The sequence below is a fragment of the Erythrolamprus reginae genome, chromosome 5 (assembly GCF_031021105.1).
Source record: "Erythrolamprus reginae isolate rEryReg1 chromosome 5, rEryReg1.hap1, whole genome shotgun sequence".
Lineage (NCBI taxonomy): Eukaryota > Metazoa > Chordata > Lepidosauria > Squamata > Dipsadidae > Erythrolamprus > Erythrolamprus reginae.
In genome coordinates this window covers 63,146,401-63,165,702 of record NC_091954.1, presented here as the reverse complement: position 1 = coordinate 63,165,702, position 19,302 = coordinate 63,146,401, and the positions used below count along the sequence as shown (strand labels likewise).

Genomic DNA, 19,302 nt, shown 5'->3' with positions numbered 1-19,302 from the left:
TTATTTCAATTTCCTGAGTGTTTTCAACGATGTCAGCCAGTTAATGCTAAACTAACACAAAATTCATAAGTTTAACATTAATCTTAAATCGTACCCCAACAATGTCAGTACTTTTAGGTGCAATTAAGTACAGCTATAATTTGCTTGATTATGATTTAAAAAATTGGAGAAATCTTATTCTGGTTTTTTATAATATCCTGCTCTTACATTATGTAAATGGGTCCCTTGACTATTTAAAAACATTTTAAAAATGACTTTTTGCTTTGCTGTAAAGAAAAGCAGGGAATAAGCCTCGGAATCTAATATTTGTTTTGCTTTAGGTTTACTTCAATTTCCTGTGCTCTTTTCAATTAATATCAGCTAAATAATTCAAAGAATAGTCAAGGACATTCATTTAATATTGCTTTTATTGCAGTATCCAGTCAAACCAGTCTTTTTGGAAACTTTTGAATATATACTTTTACACTTTTATATCTTTTATATCTATACTTTTATATCTTTTCTTCTATTCTTTTCTTTATTTATATTACTACATATATATTCTCTTCAATGTGTATTATATATTGGACAAAATAAATAAATAAATAAATACAGTAAATAAATATAAAGCAGTAGAATTCTGGTAGATATTTCAGAAGGTTTTACTGATCGAACATGTTCAGTTTTGTACTTATAACAATAATAATAGTGTTGGAAGGGACCTTGGACATCTTCTAGTCCAACACCCTGTTTAGGCAGGAAACCCTACACTGCTTCAGACTAATGTTGGAGCATTCACAACTTCTGGAGATACATAACCAGTTCCTGCAATTGTTCTTCATATGTTTTACCCTTGAGTCCCTTAATCATCTTTGTTGCTCTTCTCTTACTCTTTCTAGAGTCTCAACATCCTTTTTGCATTGTGGAAACCAAAACTGAATACAGTATTCCAAGAGTGGCCTTACCAAGGCATTATAAAGTGGTATTAACACTTCACGTAATCTTGTGGCCCCAAGCATGTTAGGTTAAAGCTGATCCAGAACATTTCTTTACATGTGAATTCCAAGAATGCCCGGCCGGTGCTTCACTCCCCAGCCCGGATTTGCTGCAGGGCCAGGGAGACACGGCTCTTCGGCAAAGCTGCCATTTTGTGAGGCCGGGATCTCGTGAGATTTCGCGAGATCCCGGCCATTTTAGGTAACATCGGCTGTAGCCGATGACATCGTCGGGGGCGGAGCCTGCCAGCCCTATAAAAAGGGCTGTGCAGGGTTTGGGCCTCCTTTTCGCCCCGACGACGACAGAGCGAACACCCACCCGCATCGTTATTCCGCATCTGCTTCAATGTTACTTTATTGTTGTAGGCTATAGCAGCATCACCTTGAATGTTTATTGTAGGGTATAGTAGCAGCATCTTAAAAGTTTTTATCTTATACTGAACAAGTGGGTGTAGCAGGGGAAGGATATGGCAAAATCTCCATTCCCTCCTCACTCCAGGAGAAGAATGCTGCAAAATCTCCATTACCACCACATTCTGGGGCCAGCCAGAAATGGTATTTGCTGGTTCTATGAACTACTCAAAATTTTTACTACTGGTTCTCCAGAACGTGTCAGAACCTATTGGATTTCACCCTGATTTAATCCCTTGTGAAGGTTCTGCCACAATGACTGCTTCCTTCTTTATCATATCTCTTATACCTTCTCTAAGGTTAGTTCTAAATTCCTTTGTAAGAACTGACACTTCCAGAAAGATTGATTGAATGAATGAATTGTACCATGAAAGTCTTATTTATTTAACATATTTATTACAGTTAATTTATTTGTATTATTATCTATCTATCTATTAATGGATTGATCTTTTTTTCATTTTTGTCAATTTTTAACTAATTTAATGTGGATGGCATATTTGAATAAATAAATAAATGGATTGAACTAATAACAAAGGCCATAAACAAACCAATAAAGTAAGACCTGAGTCCACATTTCCTATGCTATTGGGATTAAGACATGTCCTCCTTTTCTTAAAACCTTTTTAAAATCCAACTATTTATTCAAATATTCTTGTTACCCTATCAGTGAAGCTAGTTCTAAGAACAAATTCAAAGCATAGCTTTCAGGACTGTGCAGCAATCTTCTTAGAGGTTTCACACTGGAGCCTACTTATTCTCTCCCAATGTTGTCTTCTATTTCAGCAATTCTATTTCTGTTTGAGAGTTTATGCAGAAGAGTGACCAAAATGTTTACAAGAAATTATTATATGCATTGTGGCATTAAAAGAAAGCAAGATATTGCATTCCTGTTTTGAACAACTGATTAAAAAAAACTGAATTACTTTGCTCATCTTGGGTTATTTTTTCCTTCTCTTAATTTCAGATAGCGAAATTATTCCTCCTGATTGTCTCCGTCCGAGATCTTTCACAGCTATCCGCCGACCCTCATTGCGCAGAGAGACGGAGGACACCCGTCTATCAGTAAGCCTTTGTGATCTCAACTTGCAGGAGGACAGTTTCCAAGGCATGACTGCCATGTGTCCTATTCCACAGAATTCCCTCAACTCTCAGCATTCCCACCTCCTCCCATCTCAACTTGAAAGCGATCTCCGCTTCCATCAACTCAGGGGAGCCCACATTAAAATTCTGGATGACCAGACGGTGGCCCGTCTGGACCATGCTCGAGATGAGAGAACTTTGGTTTTCACCAGCAGACCGCTTAGAATCAATGAGACTATATTTGTCAAAATCAACAAATCCAACACTTCGCGTACTGGGACACTGTCATACGGGGTAACCACTTGTGATCCTAGCACCCTGAGACCTAGTGACCTCCCTTATAACCCAGAGTCTTTAGTTGATCGAAAAGAGTTCTGGGCAGTTTGTAAAGTGCTGGTGCCTCTCCAGAGTGGAGACATCTTGGGATTCATGGTGAATTCGGAAGGAGAACTGCACTTGAGTCATAATGGAGCAAGTGCAGGCATGCAAGTATGCGTGGATTGTTCCCAACCATTATGGATGTTCTTTGGTTTACATGGAGCAGTGATGCAAATTCGTGTCCTAGGTATGTTTGTCTCTTCTTATATCCATGCTTTTATTTTTTCGGCAAATTAAATGACCAGAAGCACTAAAATATTGTATTGTGCAGCAAAGAAAAAGTTATTTAGATTATGAGTTGTGTTAGAATGAGAAGACTGAAATTTGTTTTCCAGTCTTTTCAGTTTCAGCCAAATTTGAATCTTTGATTCAGCAGATGGAAAAGATACTAATTATTTATTTTGACATCAAAATCACTTTACAGTCTTTCTTTTCCAATATCAATAAAAATCTACTAAAAACATTTGATAAAGACCCCAATTTACATACAAGTGATAAGGAATAAGACTTAAAGAAATGATTTCTATGATTTATGATAATATTCATTTGCATTGTACCAATTTTCTGATTGGTCCTATTGCAGTTTCTCAAATTTCCAAATGTATCTACAGGTCTAAGAAGGTTAAAGTTACTTTTAGCCAAAGGAATATAATGACTATGTACTGAAGTTGTTTCTAAGACGTATGTTAGATCTAGCACTGGCTTAAACTATAGATTTTGATTCTTGTCTACTTTATTTTTTTTTTACAAATATGCCATCTGATGAAAGGTTGTGTATCACAGAAAAAGATTGCAGTGCTGCATAGTATTCACTAAATCTGGGTTATCCCATTTGTTTCAAGTCTTGTAAATATATATAGCAATAATATATACAACATTTTAGACAAAATCCAGAGGGATATGTGCTCCAGATATGTGCTCAAGTGAAGGGATCTCCAACCATGGCAACTTTAAGCTTTGTGGACTTCAACTCCCAGAATTCCTCAGCTAGCAAAGAGTTGAATTCCACAAGGCTTAAAGTTGCCAAGGTTGAAGACTAGTGTTGGGCGAACCCAATAAAGTTTGGGTTTGGTGAACTCACCTGAATTTTGCCGTGAAGTTCGGGTGAGTTCGCCGAACCTGAACCCGAGCAGCAGCAAGCCACTGCAGCATCCATTTCTGTAAAAATAAACAGAAAAGGATGCCACAGCAGCGCTGCAAACAAAAGTAGGTGGGGAATCCCATGAAGGGATTCCAGGGGCGGGGCTTTGACGTCACAGAGACTACTTCCTGACCGTCCAAAATGGGGAGGAAGGAGTCTCCGTGACGTCAAAGCCCCGCCCCCGGAATCCCTTCGTGAGATTCCCCACCTCCTTTTGCTTGCGGTGCTGCAAGCAAAAGGAGGTGGGAAATCCCACGATGGGATTCCCCACTCTCCTCCCGGGCGGCGGCATTTCGTGGTGTTCGCCGAATCCCGAACCTGAACTTTACCCGAACTTTTTTAAAAGTTGAGGTTCGGCATGCCGAACACTGCAAAGTTCAGCATGCACCCGAACTTTGCAGGTTCGGTTCACCCAACACTATTGGAGACCCCTGCTCCAGAGGACTGAGAAACTGGAAGAGTTAATAAGAAAGAGAACAGACCATGAAAGGCTTCTGCTCAGTTGTACAAGGATGGAAATTGTTATTTGTGGCAGATGCTTTTTTCTAAAAGGACACTGTAGACTTCAAACAGCTTATTAGATCTATTTGCAGAGCCTGTCCTGCTAAGCACATATATCAACTCTTCTCCATATGTATTGTAGCTGGAGTGTTTTAAAATGTTCGCTAGACAATCACAGGCATACTGCTATGCTTTATCACTGAAACAGCCACATTTCTTTTAAAATCTCCCATTCAAGATTGTAACTGGCTCTTTTAAACAGCAGATTAGAAGGGCTACATCACAAGGAGAGTTTGGTGCAAAACATTTTTATTATTTTTTATTTATTTATTCTTTGTCCAATATACAATACACATGAAAGAAAATAGACATTAAGTAATATATATAAAGATAGAAAGTAAGAAAGAAGAGAAGGAGAAGGGAAGGAGAGAAAATATATGATATATGAGATAAGGAAAGACAATTGGACAGGGGACGATAGGCACACCAGTGCACTTATGTACGCCCCTTACTGGCCTCTTAGGAACCTGGAGAGGTCAATCGTGGATAGTCTAAGGGAGAAATGTTGGGTGCTGGGGGCTGACACCACTGAGTCCGGCAATGAGTTCCACGCTTCGACAACTCGATTGTTAAAGTCATATTTTTTACAGTCAAGTTTGGAGCGGTTAATATTAAGTTTGAATCTGTTGCGTGCTCTTGTGTTGTTGCTGTTGAAGCTGAAGTAGTCGTTGACCGGAAGGACGTTGCAGCATATGATCTTGTGGGCAATACTTAAATTGTGTTTTAGGCGCCGCAGTTCTAAGCTTTCAAGATCCAGAATAGTTAGTCTATTTTTGTAAGGTATTCTGTTTCGAGTGAACATGAAATGTTTTTAATTAAAATCTTTATCTCACATTTTCTTTCAGATGCCTTCTCTAGGTTATAGGAACCTAGGTTCCATGTTCTAATTGACATTATGGAAAAAGGGATTTGTTAAAGAGATAGAAATTTAGTAGATCCATCTTTTGAGGCAATCGCAAGGGATTTGGTGGAAATTCATTTTGAAGTAGCTTTCAGAGAATAGGATTCTGGCATATGTCATCTGCCTTTGGTATATCTTAGAAAGGAAATAGCCAGATGTGTGAAATACTGACTGACCCCATCCATCAGGTTCATATTACTTTTTTCCTTTGCATGTTAGTAATGATAATTTGAAGATATAGATATTTCTAATAAATTTAATCTTCAAATTTCATTACCAATACACAGTATGTAGCAGAAGTGAGTATACCCCCTCACATTTTGTAAATATTGAAGTACAGTGGTACCTCATCTTACGAATGCCTCTTCTAATGAACTTTTCGAGATACGAACCTGGTGTTTACAATTTTTTTGCCTCTTCTTCCGAACTATTTTCACCTTACGAACCCAAGCCACTGCTGCTGGGATGAAGGGGTTTCTTTTCCCCCCCTTTTTTTGAAGAAAGAAAAGGGAGGGGCGGCTTGGAGGGGGAAAGAGTTTGCATTTTTAAAAGTAGGAGAACAGCGTGCTTGCACAGGCACTGAAAGGGTGTCTTTTGAAGAAAGAAAAGGGAGGGGCGCCCCTCTTGCCTTTCTTCCTTCCCACTCACCCTTTAGCCTAGCCTTGCTTCTTCCACCCGCCCCATTTAGCTGCTCCTCCCTGCCCTCTGTTCACCTCCCTTCTTAAGTTTGGGATTTTCCTGAAGGATTTGCACGCATTATTTGCTTTTACATTGATTCCTATGGGAAACATTGTTTCATCTTATGAACTTTTCACCTTACGAACCTCCTCCTTGAACCAATTAAGTTCATATCATGAGGTACCACTGTATATATTTTGATGTGACGACACTGAAGAAATGACACTTGGCTACAATGTAAAGTAGTGAGCATACAGCTTGTATAACAGTGTAAATGTCCTGTCCCCTCAAAACAACGCAACACACAGCCATTAATGTCTCAACTGCTGGCAACAAAAGTGAGTACATCCCTAAGTGAAAATGTGTCAATATTTTGTATGACCATCATTATTTTCCAGCACTGCCTTCACCCTCTTGGGCATAGAGTTCATCAGAGCTTCACCGATTGCCACTGGAATCCTCTTCTACTCCTCCCTGATAACATCACAAAGCTGGTGGATGTTAGAAGCCTTGCGCATCTCCACCTTCTGTTTCAGAATGCTCCACAAATGCTCAATAGGATTTAGGTCTGGATACATGCTTAGCCAATCCATCACCTTTACCCTCAGCTTCTTTAGCAAAGCAGTTGTCATTTTGGAGGTGTATTTGGGGTCATTATAGACTTCATTATAGAGCGCAGTGGTTAGAGTGCAGTACTGCAAAGTACTTCTGCTGATCACCAGCTGCCAGCAGTTTGGCCGATTGAATCTCAGTAGGCTCGATGTTGACTCATCTTCCATCTTTCCAAGGTCGGTAAAATGAGGACTCAGATTGTTGGGGGCAATATGCTTACTCTCTAAATAGCTTAGAGAAGGTTATAAAGCACTATGAAGTGGTATATAAGTCTAAATGCTATTGCTATTACCATGATCTCGTCCCTTTAGAGACTGGCCTGGGCAACGAGTAGGCAAAGTTGGCTCTTCTATGACATGTGGACTTCAACTCCCAGAATTCCTGAGCTAGCAAGATAAGTTCAGGAATTCTGGGAGTTGAAGTCCATAAGTCATAGAAGAGCTAACTTTACCTATCCCTGGTAGTCCATCTTTATGTAGAGCAACAGTTTGTTTTTTCAGATCTTCAGAGAGTTCATTGCCGTGAGGTGCTATGGTGAACTTCCAGTGACCAGTATAAGAGAATGAGAGAGTGAACACCAAATTTAACATACCTGCTCCCCCTTCACACCTGAGACCTTGTACCACTAATGAGTCACATGACTCCAGGGAGGGAAAATGGCTACTTGAGCCCCATTTGGACATTATAACTTAAAAATGTACTCAGTTTTGTTGCCAACAGTTTAGACATTAATGGCTGTGTGTTGCATTCTTTTGAGGGGACAGGACATTTACACTGTTATACAAGCTGTATACTCACTACTTTACATTGTAACCAAGTGTCATTTCTTCAGTGTTGTCGTATCAAAAGATATACTTAAATATTTACAAAATGTGAGTGTATCACTTCTGTGACATACTATACATTAGACATTATGCAGTGCCCTCAATTAGTCTTTGGTGACAGTATCATTTAAAGTAATATTAAATTTGAAGTTGCTTTGTCCTTGTGACAATGGAATATTTCCTTTGCAGAGACCTATCTATCTTCTGAAAAATCTTAGAAGTTTATTGTTATCTATACTGTATTTTTTTTAAATTCGTTAAGGTGCTTTTACAAATCATATCCACTTGTTTTAGTCTGGAATAATCATTAATAGTGTTAATAGAAAATAGGGAGCAAAAGAAAGCTGGTTCAAACTGAAGTTCATTTTAAATCATGCATTCAGAAATGTATTTGAGCATACATTTGAACATAGTAAGTGATGGAATTGAAATAACGAAATAATTATTTTACTGCATAATCTGAACTTGAGATTCCCAAGTTATCTTTTTCAGAGATTCTCAAAGATACCATGATTCATAACTTCTTCCTTGGATGACGTTTTCATATGATTATTCATTTCTCTCTTGATGTTATCTGTGATTCCAATAAAATGGATACAGTCCAGCTGTAGTTCTAAGCAATGAGCTGCATGTCGTAACTGGTTGTCCTGGATAAGTCTGTACATTGCAAGGATATCTTGATTAGTTGGAATCAGGAGCATTCCTACCAGGGAGTGCTATGATTCCAGAAGTGCTTTGTATCAGGTATGAATAGAGCCTGTTTTCACCTGCAATTCTTCTTTAGTTATTATCATTCAATCTGATTGGAACCATAATATAATTGTGAAGCATAACTCAGAGACAAGTAGATATTTGGCGTGAATATCTCATTTCCATAAAATGTCAGGAAGGTCTTTTTCTGACTCTACTCTTCAGTATAGATTAGATAGTTGGGTTAAGGCAGGTTGCAACAGCCCCCTTTGGAAGCCCTGGAAAGCTTCTGCAAATAGATAATCCTCTTCCAGCTTCCAGCTTTTAATGCTTGATCCAAGTATTTATATAGATAGCAGTTGATGAAAGACCCCTGTACATTTCTCCCAGCCAAGAAGAGGAAATAAATACAGGGGGTCCTTCTCTTCCTTCCCATCACCAAGTCACAGGCATATAAGTGGAGTAGACCTGAAAGCTGATGAAATATTATTATAGTTAATAATAAAAATCGTAAGTTACAATAAAGAAATGTTCAAGCAGTATATAAAATTTAACTTTTGTATCTCTGTGAGAGTAGAAGTGAATATCTTTCAGACTCAGGATAATAAAATAGCCTTGGGTGAAACAGAACGTTGCTAATTAGTGAACTTGTTCTCTTAGTGTTCCTAACATCTTATGCTTGTATAGAATAAATTGGATACAGAGCGATTTATCATCTTTCTGAATTTATTTGTAACTAGCAGGACATAAAATGTGTATCTATTTCTTCCATGAATACCAAAGTTGGTTGACTTTTCTTTTGCTTTCTTACAAGAGTGACAGAATAGACTAAACTTTGTAATAACTGCCAAGTTTGTACTTCCAGCAAAGTGTGCAATACAATAACACATTTTTATTATGTTTACATTTCTACTTTGTTCATCTACCTCCCCTACCAAAAAAAACCCACACCAAAAAACAAACCACTCTTTGTGTACTTGTGAAATCAAAGATTTTTGAAACTGCACCCAAGCTGCCATTATATTGAAGTATTAGGACTGCATTTCCTAGAATTCTCAGACAATGATTTAAACTTAATATTAACAGCTCCAAACTTGACTGTAAAAAATACGACTTCAGTAACCGAGTTGTCGAAGCGTGGAACTCATTACCGGACTCCATAGTGTCATCCCCCAACCCCCAACACTTTGCCCTTAGATTATCTATGGTTGACCTATCCAGATTCCTAAGAGGTCAGTAAGGGGCGAATACAAGTGCACTAGAGTGCCTTCCGTCCCCTGTCCTATTCCTTTCTTCTATTCCTATATCTCTTCTATTCTTTCATTGATATGTTCTATTACTATATCTTCTTTTCTATTATTTCTTAAATATACAGTAGTCCCTCGCTATACCGCGCTTCACCTACTGCGGCTTCACTTCATCGCGGGTTTCTGGGGAAGTCGATCGGCAGATTTAAACAGCCCACCGAACTCGATCGGCATGTTTAAAAAATATATATATATCTAAAATTGTAAATACTGTATTTAAATGCTGTATCTAAAATAAATACTGTGTGGGAAGGGTTTATAAACACTTAAAACAATGAAAAGTTACCAAACAATTACAATATAAATACTTAAATAAGTACTATCAGTTGATAAATTCCCCATTGCAGATTTCACCTATTGCGGCCAGGTCTGGAAGGTAACACCAGCGATAGGTGAGGGACTACTGTATTTTACTATGAGTATCTCCTCTATAACCTTCATCATGTATTTTACTATGTGTATATAAATATATACCCACTAAAACCCTAATTGTGTATTGGAATAAATAAATAAATAAATAAATAAATAAATAAATAAATAAATAAATAAATAAATAAATAAATAAATAAATAAATAAATAAATAAACAAACAAACAAACAAACAAACAAACAAACAATGTGAACCTCAGCTAAATTGGAAAATTATTAAACTGCCATGCCTGATGCATTTTTTAAAAAAGTAGATCTCTTCATTTGTGATACTCCAGAGGTCTTAGTCTGTCCTGTACATACTTGCTATGGAATAAGCTTTAGTTAATGGTATAAGCCATCATTACTTTGTGGACAGCAGAGCATTCATAAATGGTCAGTAGTTGTTGTTACACGGATGAAAAATGTTCTTATCATTAGCTTATAAATACCAGACTATTTTAGTCATATATAACAACTATTATGCAAACAGTCATAATGAAAAAAGATAATTAACACTATTTATACCTTAAATCTGAGTAGAATTATCATTTTAATTTCTAAAAATATCTTATTCATTGGAATTATTGTGGAAAATTAAATAAAGACTTGTCAAATGTTATCTCATTTAGGTCAGACGTGATTTGGAAGACTTTTGGTTACATATTTTTGGTTCAACATTTGGAGCTGCTGTTTAGTCTTACTCTTTGTTGTGTATACATTAATTCTGATGAAGTCTGCCTCTTGCTACAATGTTTACAGTATACAGTTTAATTCTTTTCATCTGAATATATTGTGTGAGGTAGAAAGGCAAGGATAGGGAGTAAGTGTGGCAGGTCCAGAACATTTGGATAACACTTGCTGGAGGGAACTCAGCCTTGTTTATACAGGACTATGAATAGGACTACAGAAAACCATTCCATGATGCTGATAGGGACAGAAGAGAAATTGCTTAAAAGCAGTAAGGAAACTGTTATGTTGGAGATTATGATGAGATGAGCATCCTGTTGCGATACTGTAGGAATTCCCCAAATCTCCTGGATAGGTTAGTATGGTTAGAATAACTTCATAGTTCATTTTAGATAACCACCCTAAGCCATTTTTGCAAATTTTTGAAAGCCTCCAAAGTAAAGAGCATTGCTATAGCAGAAAAATAAGCATTGTCTGGCAATGCCCTATGTTTTAAATGCTTGATGTGTGACAATAGCTGCATAAAATTAGGAGTTGAGATCATTATTTCCTTTCTGCATTATACACTATGAGGTCAACATAGTAGATGCCTGAAGTTGGTGTGCAACCTTTTCTTCTACTTGAACTTATGCTTGTTCAATAAACCAGGGTTAAAAACCAAACCACTGTGTCGTATCATGTGTTAATTGGAACTGCTTCAGAAAGTTGACATGATAACTAATCTCACGTACATCTTTGGTTGAAAACGTTATGTATCTGGAATGAGATTTTCTGACTCATTTTGAAACATTTAAAATCTGTTACATAGCTTTGGGTGAGTGCAGGTTTTGCTTTAAAACAAGCAAGATGAGATTTCTTGAATATAAGTTGTCAATTTATGCTGTTTTTTTAAAAAAATTGCAATAGCTTTCATAATTTCAGTGCAAATATAGATATATTTATCATTATCTCATGAAATTTGGTTACAAATTTGCCTAACAAGTGATGGTGCAGATTTCTTCATAATGAATTTGTATTGGGAGGAGAGGAATTTAATCCTTTTCTTTCAATACAGCAGGGGGGTCAAACTTGCGACATCACATTGCCATCAAAAACTTAACATGACTTTTCCCCCTTCACTAAAATGGGGATGGGCGTGGCCAGCCCGTGATGCATTCGGCCTGCTGCCTGCAAGTTTGACCTCTGTGCAGTACAGTCTTCCCTTCCACATTTGCTGCCTACAACAGGAAAATGAACCCAAAACTGCACAATATGTGGCTTTCACAAATTTGTTGGCATCACATCTTAGTAATCTGAATATGACAAACCTGAGTGTACTCCAAGGACAAGGACCTTTTCCACTATCTAGTTGGAATAATCTCTGCCCATCTGTGAGTTTTGCAGAAAACTATACCGCTGAGACATCTGTGTCTCTATTGCTGATCCATCTTTATTGGACTTGTGTCCCTCCTGGCTAGTTATGCAGCAAGTAAGGTGGCTACATGAAGCTGGTTCCAGGCGATTGTCAATGCTCCTCTGAGGGAGGAGTCCTTTCTGGCTCCATTAAAGGAGCTAATTGTAAGCCCCCTCCTCAAGAAGCCTCCCTGGATCCGGCTATTTTAAACAACTACCATCCAGGGAAGGTTGTTGAAAAGGCCATGGACCTCCAACTCCTATCGTCCTTGGATGAAGCCGATCTAGACCCTTATCCGTCTGGTTTCAGACACAATTACAGCACTGAAACTGCTTTGGTCATGCTGATGGTTGATCTCTGGCAGGCCCTGGTTAGAGGTTTTTCTTTTATCCTGGTGCTACTTGACCTCTCAGTGGCTTTCAATACTATCAACCATGGTATCCTTCTGCGCTGACTGGAGGGGTTGGGAGTGGGGGGCACCGTTCTGCAGTGGTTCTCCTCCTACCTCTCCAGTCAGACGCAGTGTTGGTAGGGGAACAGAGATCATCTCCTAGGCTCCTTCTTTGTGGGGTGTCTCGGGTCAGTTCTCTCTCCCCCTACTGTTTAATATCCACATGAAACCATTGGGTGAGATCATCTGTCAGCATGGGGAGAGTTTCATCAGTAGGCTGACAACACTCAGCTATACGTTTCTACACCATGCCAATTCAGTGATTGAAGTGATGTGCTGGTGCTTGGAGGCTTTGAAGTTCTGGATGTGCACCAACAAGCTCAACCCTGACAAGACTGAGTGACTGGGTTTTGCCTCCCAAGGACAATGCCACCTGTCCATCCATCAATTGGAGGGAATTTTGACTTCTTCTGAGTGGATCCACAACTTGGGAGTCCTCCTAGATCCACAGCTGAGGTTAGAGCAACATCCCTCGGCTGGGGGAACTTTCGCCCAGGTCCACCTGGTGCACCAGTTGTGGGTCTATTTGGATAGGGAGTCTCTTCTCACAGTGACTCATGCCCTCATCACCTTGAGGCTTGATTACTGCAATGTGCTCTACTTGGGGCTACCCTTGGAGAACATTCAGAGACTTCAAGTTAGTCAAATGTGAGAGCTATGTTGGGCATACCTAGGTACTCCCGTATTAGTTCAGCATGCCGTGAGCTGTAAGCCGTCCTGAGTCGCAAGGAGAAGGGCGGCCAATAAATTTAATAAATAAATAAATCACTTGCCTTTTTTCAAGTCACTATCAAAAAAATGGCAAAGTCAGATTTTATACTTGCGGAAGTTTTGTTTGGAACTTATTCTTATTGGAATAAGTGTGAGATGCTGCCTTAGGGTCAGCATAATTAAAGATTACCTTTAATGTGTCTCATTCATGGACTGAATTAATCTTTAAAAATAATAACCATGTTGATAATGAAATGCCATCTATCAAGCCATGTTGGGCAAGTTCTTTCTTTTCAATTGGGGCAATGCAAGGTTCAGGGAATGTATAATCTAGAATAGATCAACATTTGCCTGCAAATGAAAAGAGTCTGCTTGTGAATTTGGTGGGAAATAGTTACTCTGTCTCATATTTTAAGCTAGAGGCTATTGTCTCCCCATTCCTTTCCTCTTTCTCATTATTGAACTGATGGTAATCAGTTAACATTTAACATTTTAAAATTATCTACAAAAGCAGAGCAACAGTGACTGCCAAAAGAAAATAGTCAAGCACTGCCCGGATTGTCCAACATTTGTTGTTAGTGAATGGTCTATTAGAAACAGCTGACTTTTTTCAGAACATTGTCTTCAGTGATCTTGGCATTTTGAGTCGCTTTATTGATTTTATTGCCTTTTCTCTACTGCTTTCACTTTTAAAATTGTAAAATTAAAATGAAGGGATATTTTTGTGCTACATCAAGTAAAAGAGTTGAAATAGTTACTGTAAGGATAATTCTTTGTCAAGTGGACCAGTTGAAATTGAAGCCTTATTTGAAAAGAAACCATCACAAAAACAACATATATGATAGAAAAAAACATGCTCTTTTAAAAAAAAAATGAAGATGATTGAAGGTGAGAAAACAGAGAGGAATAGAAAAAAAACCTTGCTCTTTCTAATAAAGAAGATTGGAGGTAATGAAACAGAGCTGTCTGTTTTCTCACGTTCAATCATCTTCATTTTTGTTTCATTAGAAAGAGCATGTTTTTTCCATCATATATGTTGTTCTTGTGATGGTTGCAAAAATGTCAAGTGGACACCTGGTCCACTTGACAAAGAATAACCCATAAAGTCAGTTTATTATTGTGAGATCCGTTTCTGAAGAACTGACTTGTGAATATGATTTGGATATTTAAGTGTTTACTGATTGATAAAAGACATTGTGGAATATAACTGAAGCTGTAAATTCCACATTGGTGTGTAATTTTGCTAGCTTTTAATTCACAAGTGTATATTAAGAAAAACAATTGCAAATCATTTTGTGATGGGCGAAGTATAAGTATTGTCATCAGAAGGAATGAATTATTTTTAAAGGTAAAGTGATATTCACATCAATGAATATAGGTTATAGATAACATAGATGTGTGGTTTTATTTCAGTAAATACAGAGTTAATCCTTTGGAATCTTGTCCAGGCTACGTTTGTAATATCTGTTTTCAAACTTGTAATTGACTTTCACATGAATGGTAGTTAGGCACTTTTAACTGGGAAGACAGGCCTGCAGCTCTCTAATCTTTGCTCCAGTTGTTACTAATGAAATTCCAGTTGAATAGTGATTGTAATCTTTGTCTGACTTACACAAAGTCAAAAACTAGAAGAAAGTTAAACATGGTGTGGAAAGAAATATCCATCTGATCAGGGGTGGGTTCTAAATTTTTTTACTACTGATTCTGGCATGGCTTATTGTGATGGTGGGTATGGCTTCATGGTCATGTGACTGGGTAGGAGTAGCTTGGCAGTCATGTGACTGTGTAAGAGTGTCTTTACGTTCATGTGACTGGGTGGAATGAATTGGTGATCTTGTGACTGGGTGGGCGTGGCCAACTTGACATCATGTCAAGGTTTTGTTCTGTCTAGGTCACTCCGGAAGCCTGTCTAGGCCACTCCGGAAGCCAAAAAGAGAAGCCAGACACACCGGTAAAAGGCAAAGGTAGTTTATAAAATTCAAGAAAAACACAGGTAACAGAAAATGTCCTTACAAACAGGAAAATGCTGTATCTTCAAATATATCCACGAAGGCAAAAGTCCATGCAGCAATACAGGATTCTTGCTGCCAAGACGAGGCTGTAGATAGCAGACCTACACCTCCCACGGGTCTTCCAAACTGCTGGGCCACAAGCCAGGAACAGAGACGCCGAGAACAAAGCAGGACACCGTAACTCCCACTGATAACACTCCACATGGCTTCAAGGGCTTGCCTGCCTTTTAAACCCTGCTAAGGAGGACCACACCCAAGCCCAGCTGTTCCTAATTCAGTGCTGATAATACTTCTTTAATTGCTCCTTTCTTTGATCTGAACGTCTCTGTCGCATGTCAATGACGGCTTGTGCTTCATCACCTAATGACTCCAAGCTACTGGCTGGGGAGAGCCCCCCCCCCAGGGCTCTCATGCTGTTCTCCTTCGTCCCATTCCTGACTTTCCTCTCCCCCGTCCGACTGTTCAGCCCCCTCCTCTTCACTGTCATCCTCCTCCGGGCATGGAGCCAGCAGAGACACAGCCAGTCCCTGAGCAGCCTCAGGCTGAACCACAACAGGTTTAGTGTTAAGATTATGGTGCCTGAGCTCTCCTCATCTCAAAGGCCTCAATGAGATATAATTTCCCTCTTTATTTACTACTACAGTGGTACCTCGAGATACGAGTTTAATTCGTTCCGGACCTGGGCTCTTAAGTCGAGCAGCTCTTATCTCGAACGACTTTTCCCCATAGGAATTAATGTAAATAATTTTAATTGGTTCCAGCCCTCAAAAAACTCACAAAGTTAGTCTAAATTATGCAGAAAGACATGTTTTTAATGAAGAAATGTACATGTACATATAAATGAATAATGAAGTTTCTTTCACTTAACTTGTAAACTTTCTTAAACTTTTAAATTTACATATGTTCAACTTCTCTGCCACCCAATCCTGTAGGACAGAGGTCCCCAACCCTTTTTGCACCAGGGACCGGCTTTAAGCGATCAAGAGAGGAATGGGTGAATGAATGGACGGAGGGTGGGAAGGAAGGAAGGAAAGAGGGAAGGGACAGGAACAGAGGAAGGAAGCAAGGAAACTTATGAAAGGGGAGAGTAAGAGAGGAATGAGTGAAGGGAGGGAGGGAGGGAAGAAGGTGGGAAGGAGAAAGAAAAGAAGAAATAGAGGAAGGGAAGGTAAAAGAGAGAAAGAAAAAGAGCAAGAAAGAAAGAAAGAAAGAAAGAAAGGGGGAAGGGACAGGAACAGAGGAAGGAAGCAAGGAAACTTATGAAAGGGGAGAGTAAGAGAGGAATGAGTGAAGGGAGGGAGGGAGGGAAGAAGGTGGGAAGGAGAAAGAAAAGAAGAAATAGAGGAAGGGAAGGTAAAAGAGAGAAAGAAAAAGAGCAAGAAAGAAAGCTGCAAGCACCCCCCCGAGCCCCCCAGGCCGGCTGCAACCTTTTAAAACACGCGCGCCGCTTCGCAGCTGTCTCCTGAAGCCGAACGCGGAAGTTAGCGTTTGGCTTCAGGAGACAGCTCCTTGGCGCTTGTATCTCGAATTTGGGCTTGTAAGTAGAACAAAAATATCTCTCCCCTCCCAGCTCTTATCTCGAGTTGCTCTTAAGTAGAGCAGCTCTTATGTCGGGGTTCCACTGTACTGCACATCCAAAATATACTATATAATCCTATATATATATATATAGGATTATATATATATATGGATATATACTACATATATATGGATATATACTACATACAAAATATACATTATCTACTGTATATACTGTATATGTATACACACACACACACAGCTCTTCTGAAACTATACACATTCAACCTCACTTACTGCATTTGGAAAAACACACCTAGTGTCTACTTTCTGCCACACATTTAGCCATAACATTTGTACATTGGAACATTGCACATGTTTTCAGATGTTCTTCCTTAGCTTGCACATGACTGTTACAGCCAGGAAATGTCATGGATTCGGTAAAATGTGGTGAAATTCACTTAACAATGCTCTTGCTTAGCAACCAAAATTTTGGGCTCAATTGTGATCATAAATCAAGGACTATCTCTGCCTTCCTCTGCATGGCAGCCTTGTACTAGTAAATTCCTTCTCTTTTATGGCAATTTTCTTCTCTGTTAGATAATCCTGACAATGTAAGGTTTCCTGCTCAGCACAGGGTTGGACTAGATGACCTCTGAGCTATCTTCCAGCCCTAAATTGCTGTGGTGTGTTTCAAAGTATCTTCTGAAGCCACATCTAGTGGCAGGATTTGTGGTGCTTCCTTTCTCTTCTTCCTTTCTCTCTTTCTTTTCCCTCCCTCCCTCCCCATCTCTCTCTCTCTCTCTCTTTCTTTCTCTCTCTCTTTCTCTCTTTCTCTGTCTTTCTCTGTCATAATCTCCCAATGGTTCCTCATGCAGAAAACATTCCTATTGACTACGAGCAGGGTTATCTTTGATTGGAGACTTTGATGAATTTGAGAGATTAATATGCTAACTATATGATTTATTGATGAATAATATTTTGCCATTTGTCATTCTGTTCATTGAAAGTTAGCATGTGAAAGTAGCTAAAGGTTATATAAATATAGACCAAAAGGACTATAAAACCTAGAGCAAATAAAATGCAGATACAGTATTTGGTTCTGGCTGTTTTCTGTCTTATTTTCTTCCTCCCTCTCTCCCTTTCTCTTACACACACAGAGAGATCTATTTTTGTTCTCACTTCACACACCAGACTTTTAGCATACTATGTTAATTTCATAAAGTTCTCTTTAATCAAATAGCAAGAGCAGAGATGAGAGGGGAATAAACTCTCCACCTACCTGCCATGTACTTATATATTATCTGCTTCCAGAATAATTAGGTCAGTGTTTTGGAACCCTGTGTTCTAAAGCCAATATTGTGTCCTATCAATTGCATGAATTCATTTTTTAACTTATTTTATTATGGAACTTCCCTACCTCCCTTTTTTAATCATAAAAAGGTCATAATTTTTTTGTGTTTTATCAAAGTGAGATGTAGCACTAGCACTGGCTCAAAGAAAATCAACAAACTTTTCAGTACACATTGTGCAGTACACAATTATAGCATAACAGGGCTATTTGAACTGCTAAATTATATCACTCTCTTTTACAGGTTCTACTCTCATGGCTGAACACCTGGGGCCATCAGCACCAAGCTCACCCACCTCATCTCCCAATTCATCTTCCATTCTTTGCAATGAGGTTTCTGATCCCATCCTATGTATATCTGGTTCTGGCCCACTTGGCAGCTCAATCAGTGGTGAGTATTTCTCTCCCTAGCACCAAATTGCATGTCTTCCAGTTCTGAATATTTGATTATCTTGTAAGACTGAAAAGCCATATTCTTTTTTTTCTTTGTGATCACTCACAACACACAAGGAGCAGGAGTTAAGATTCTTCCCCCACCAAAAAGTACAAAGAATTCAACATTTAAATGCATCATATTTTAACAAAAGGAAAAATTCAAAATGTATGTAGTAATAATATGGAATTAACCAAGAGCCTCATCTGTGGAGGCCCAGGCCCAGTTAAAATGACTTTTGGTGCCATTTAAACATTTTGAGTAACAACTTCTTTAATCCTCTTCCTCTAACTACATTAAATGGGGTTGCTAAGAAGTACAGTTATACCTTGTCTTACAAACTTAATTGGTTCCGGGACGAGGTTCTTAAGGTGAAAGGTTTGTAAGACGAAATGTTTCCCATAGGAATCAATGGAAAAGCGATTAATGCATGCAAGCCCAAAATTCACCCCTTTTGCCAGCTGAAGCGCCTATTTTTGTGCTGCTGGTCTCCCCTCCATGGGAAACCCCACCTCCGGACTTCTGTGTTTTTGCGATGCTGCAGGGGAATCCCAGCAGGGGAATCCCAACGTCACAAAAATGCGTGCTTCGCTGGCAACGGAAGTCTGGAGGTGGGGTTTCCCAGTGAAGGGAGCATCAGTGAAATTGCAACATCACAAAAACACCGAAGTCCTTGAAACCCCACCTCCGGACCTCTGTGTTTTTGCATTGCTGCGAATTTACTGAGGCTCCCCTCGCTGGGAAACCCCACCTCCAGACTTCCGTTGCCAGTGAAATG

At 39.0% G+C, this 19,302-nt stretch overlaps 1 protein-coding gene across 1 annotated transcript in view; it reads left to right on the top strand.

Moving 5' to 3' along the window:
• NEURL1 (neuralized E3 ubiquitin protein ligase 1) overlaps window positions 1-19,302 on the top strand; it is a 74,660-nt gene that overhangs the window by 53,765 nt on the left and 1,593 nt on the right. The window contains exons 4-5 of the mRNA XM_070752817.1: window positions 2,350-3,030; window positions 18,336-18,482. Of these exons, the coding sequence (XP_070608918.1) occupies window positions 2,350-3,030; window positions 18,336-18,482 (828 nt within the window). The remainder of the gene's footprint in view (window positions 1-2,349; window positions 3,031-18,335; window positions 18,483-19,302) is intronic.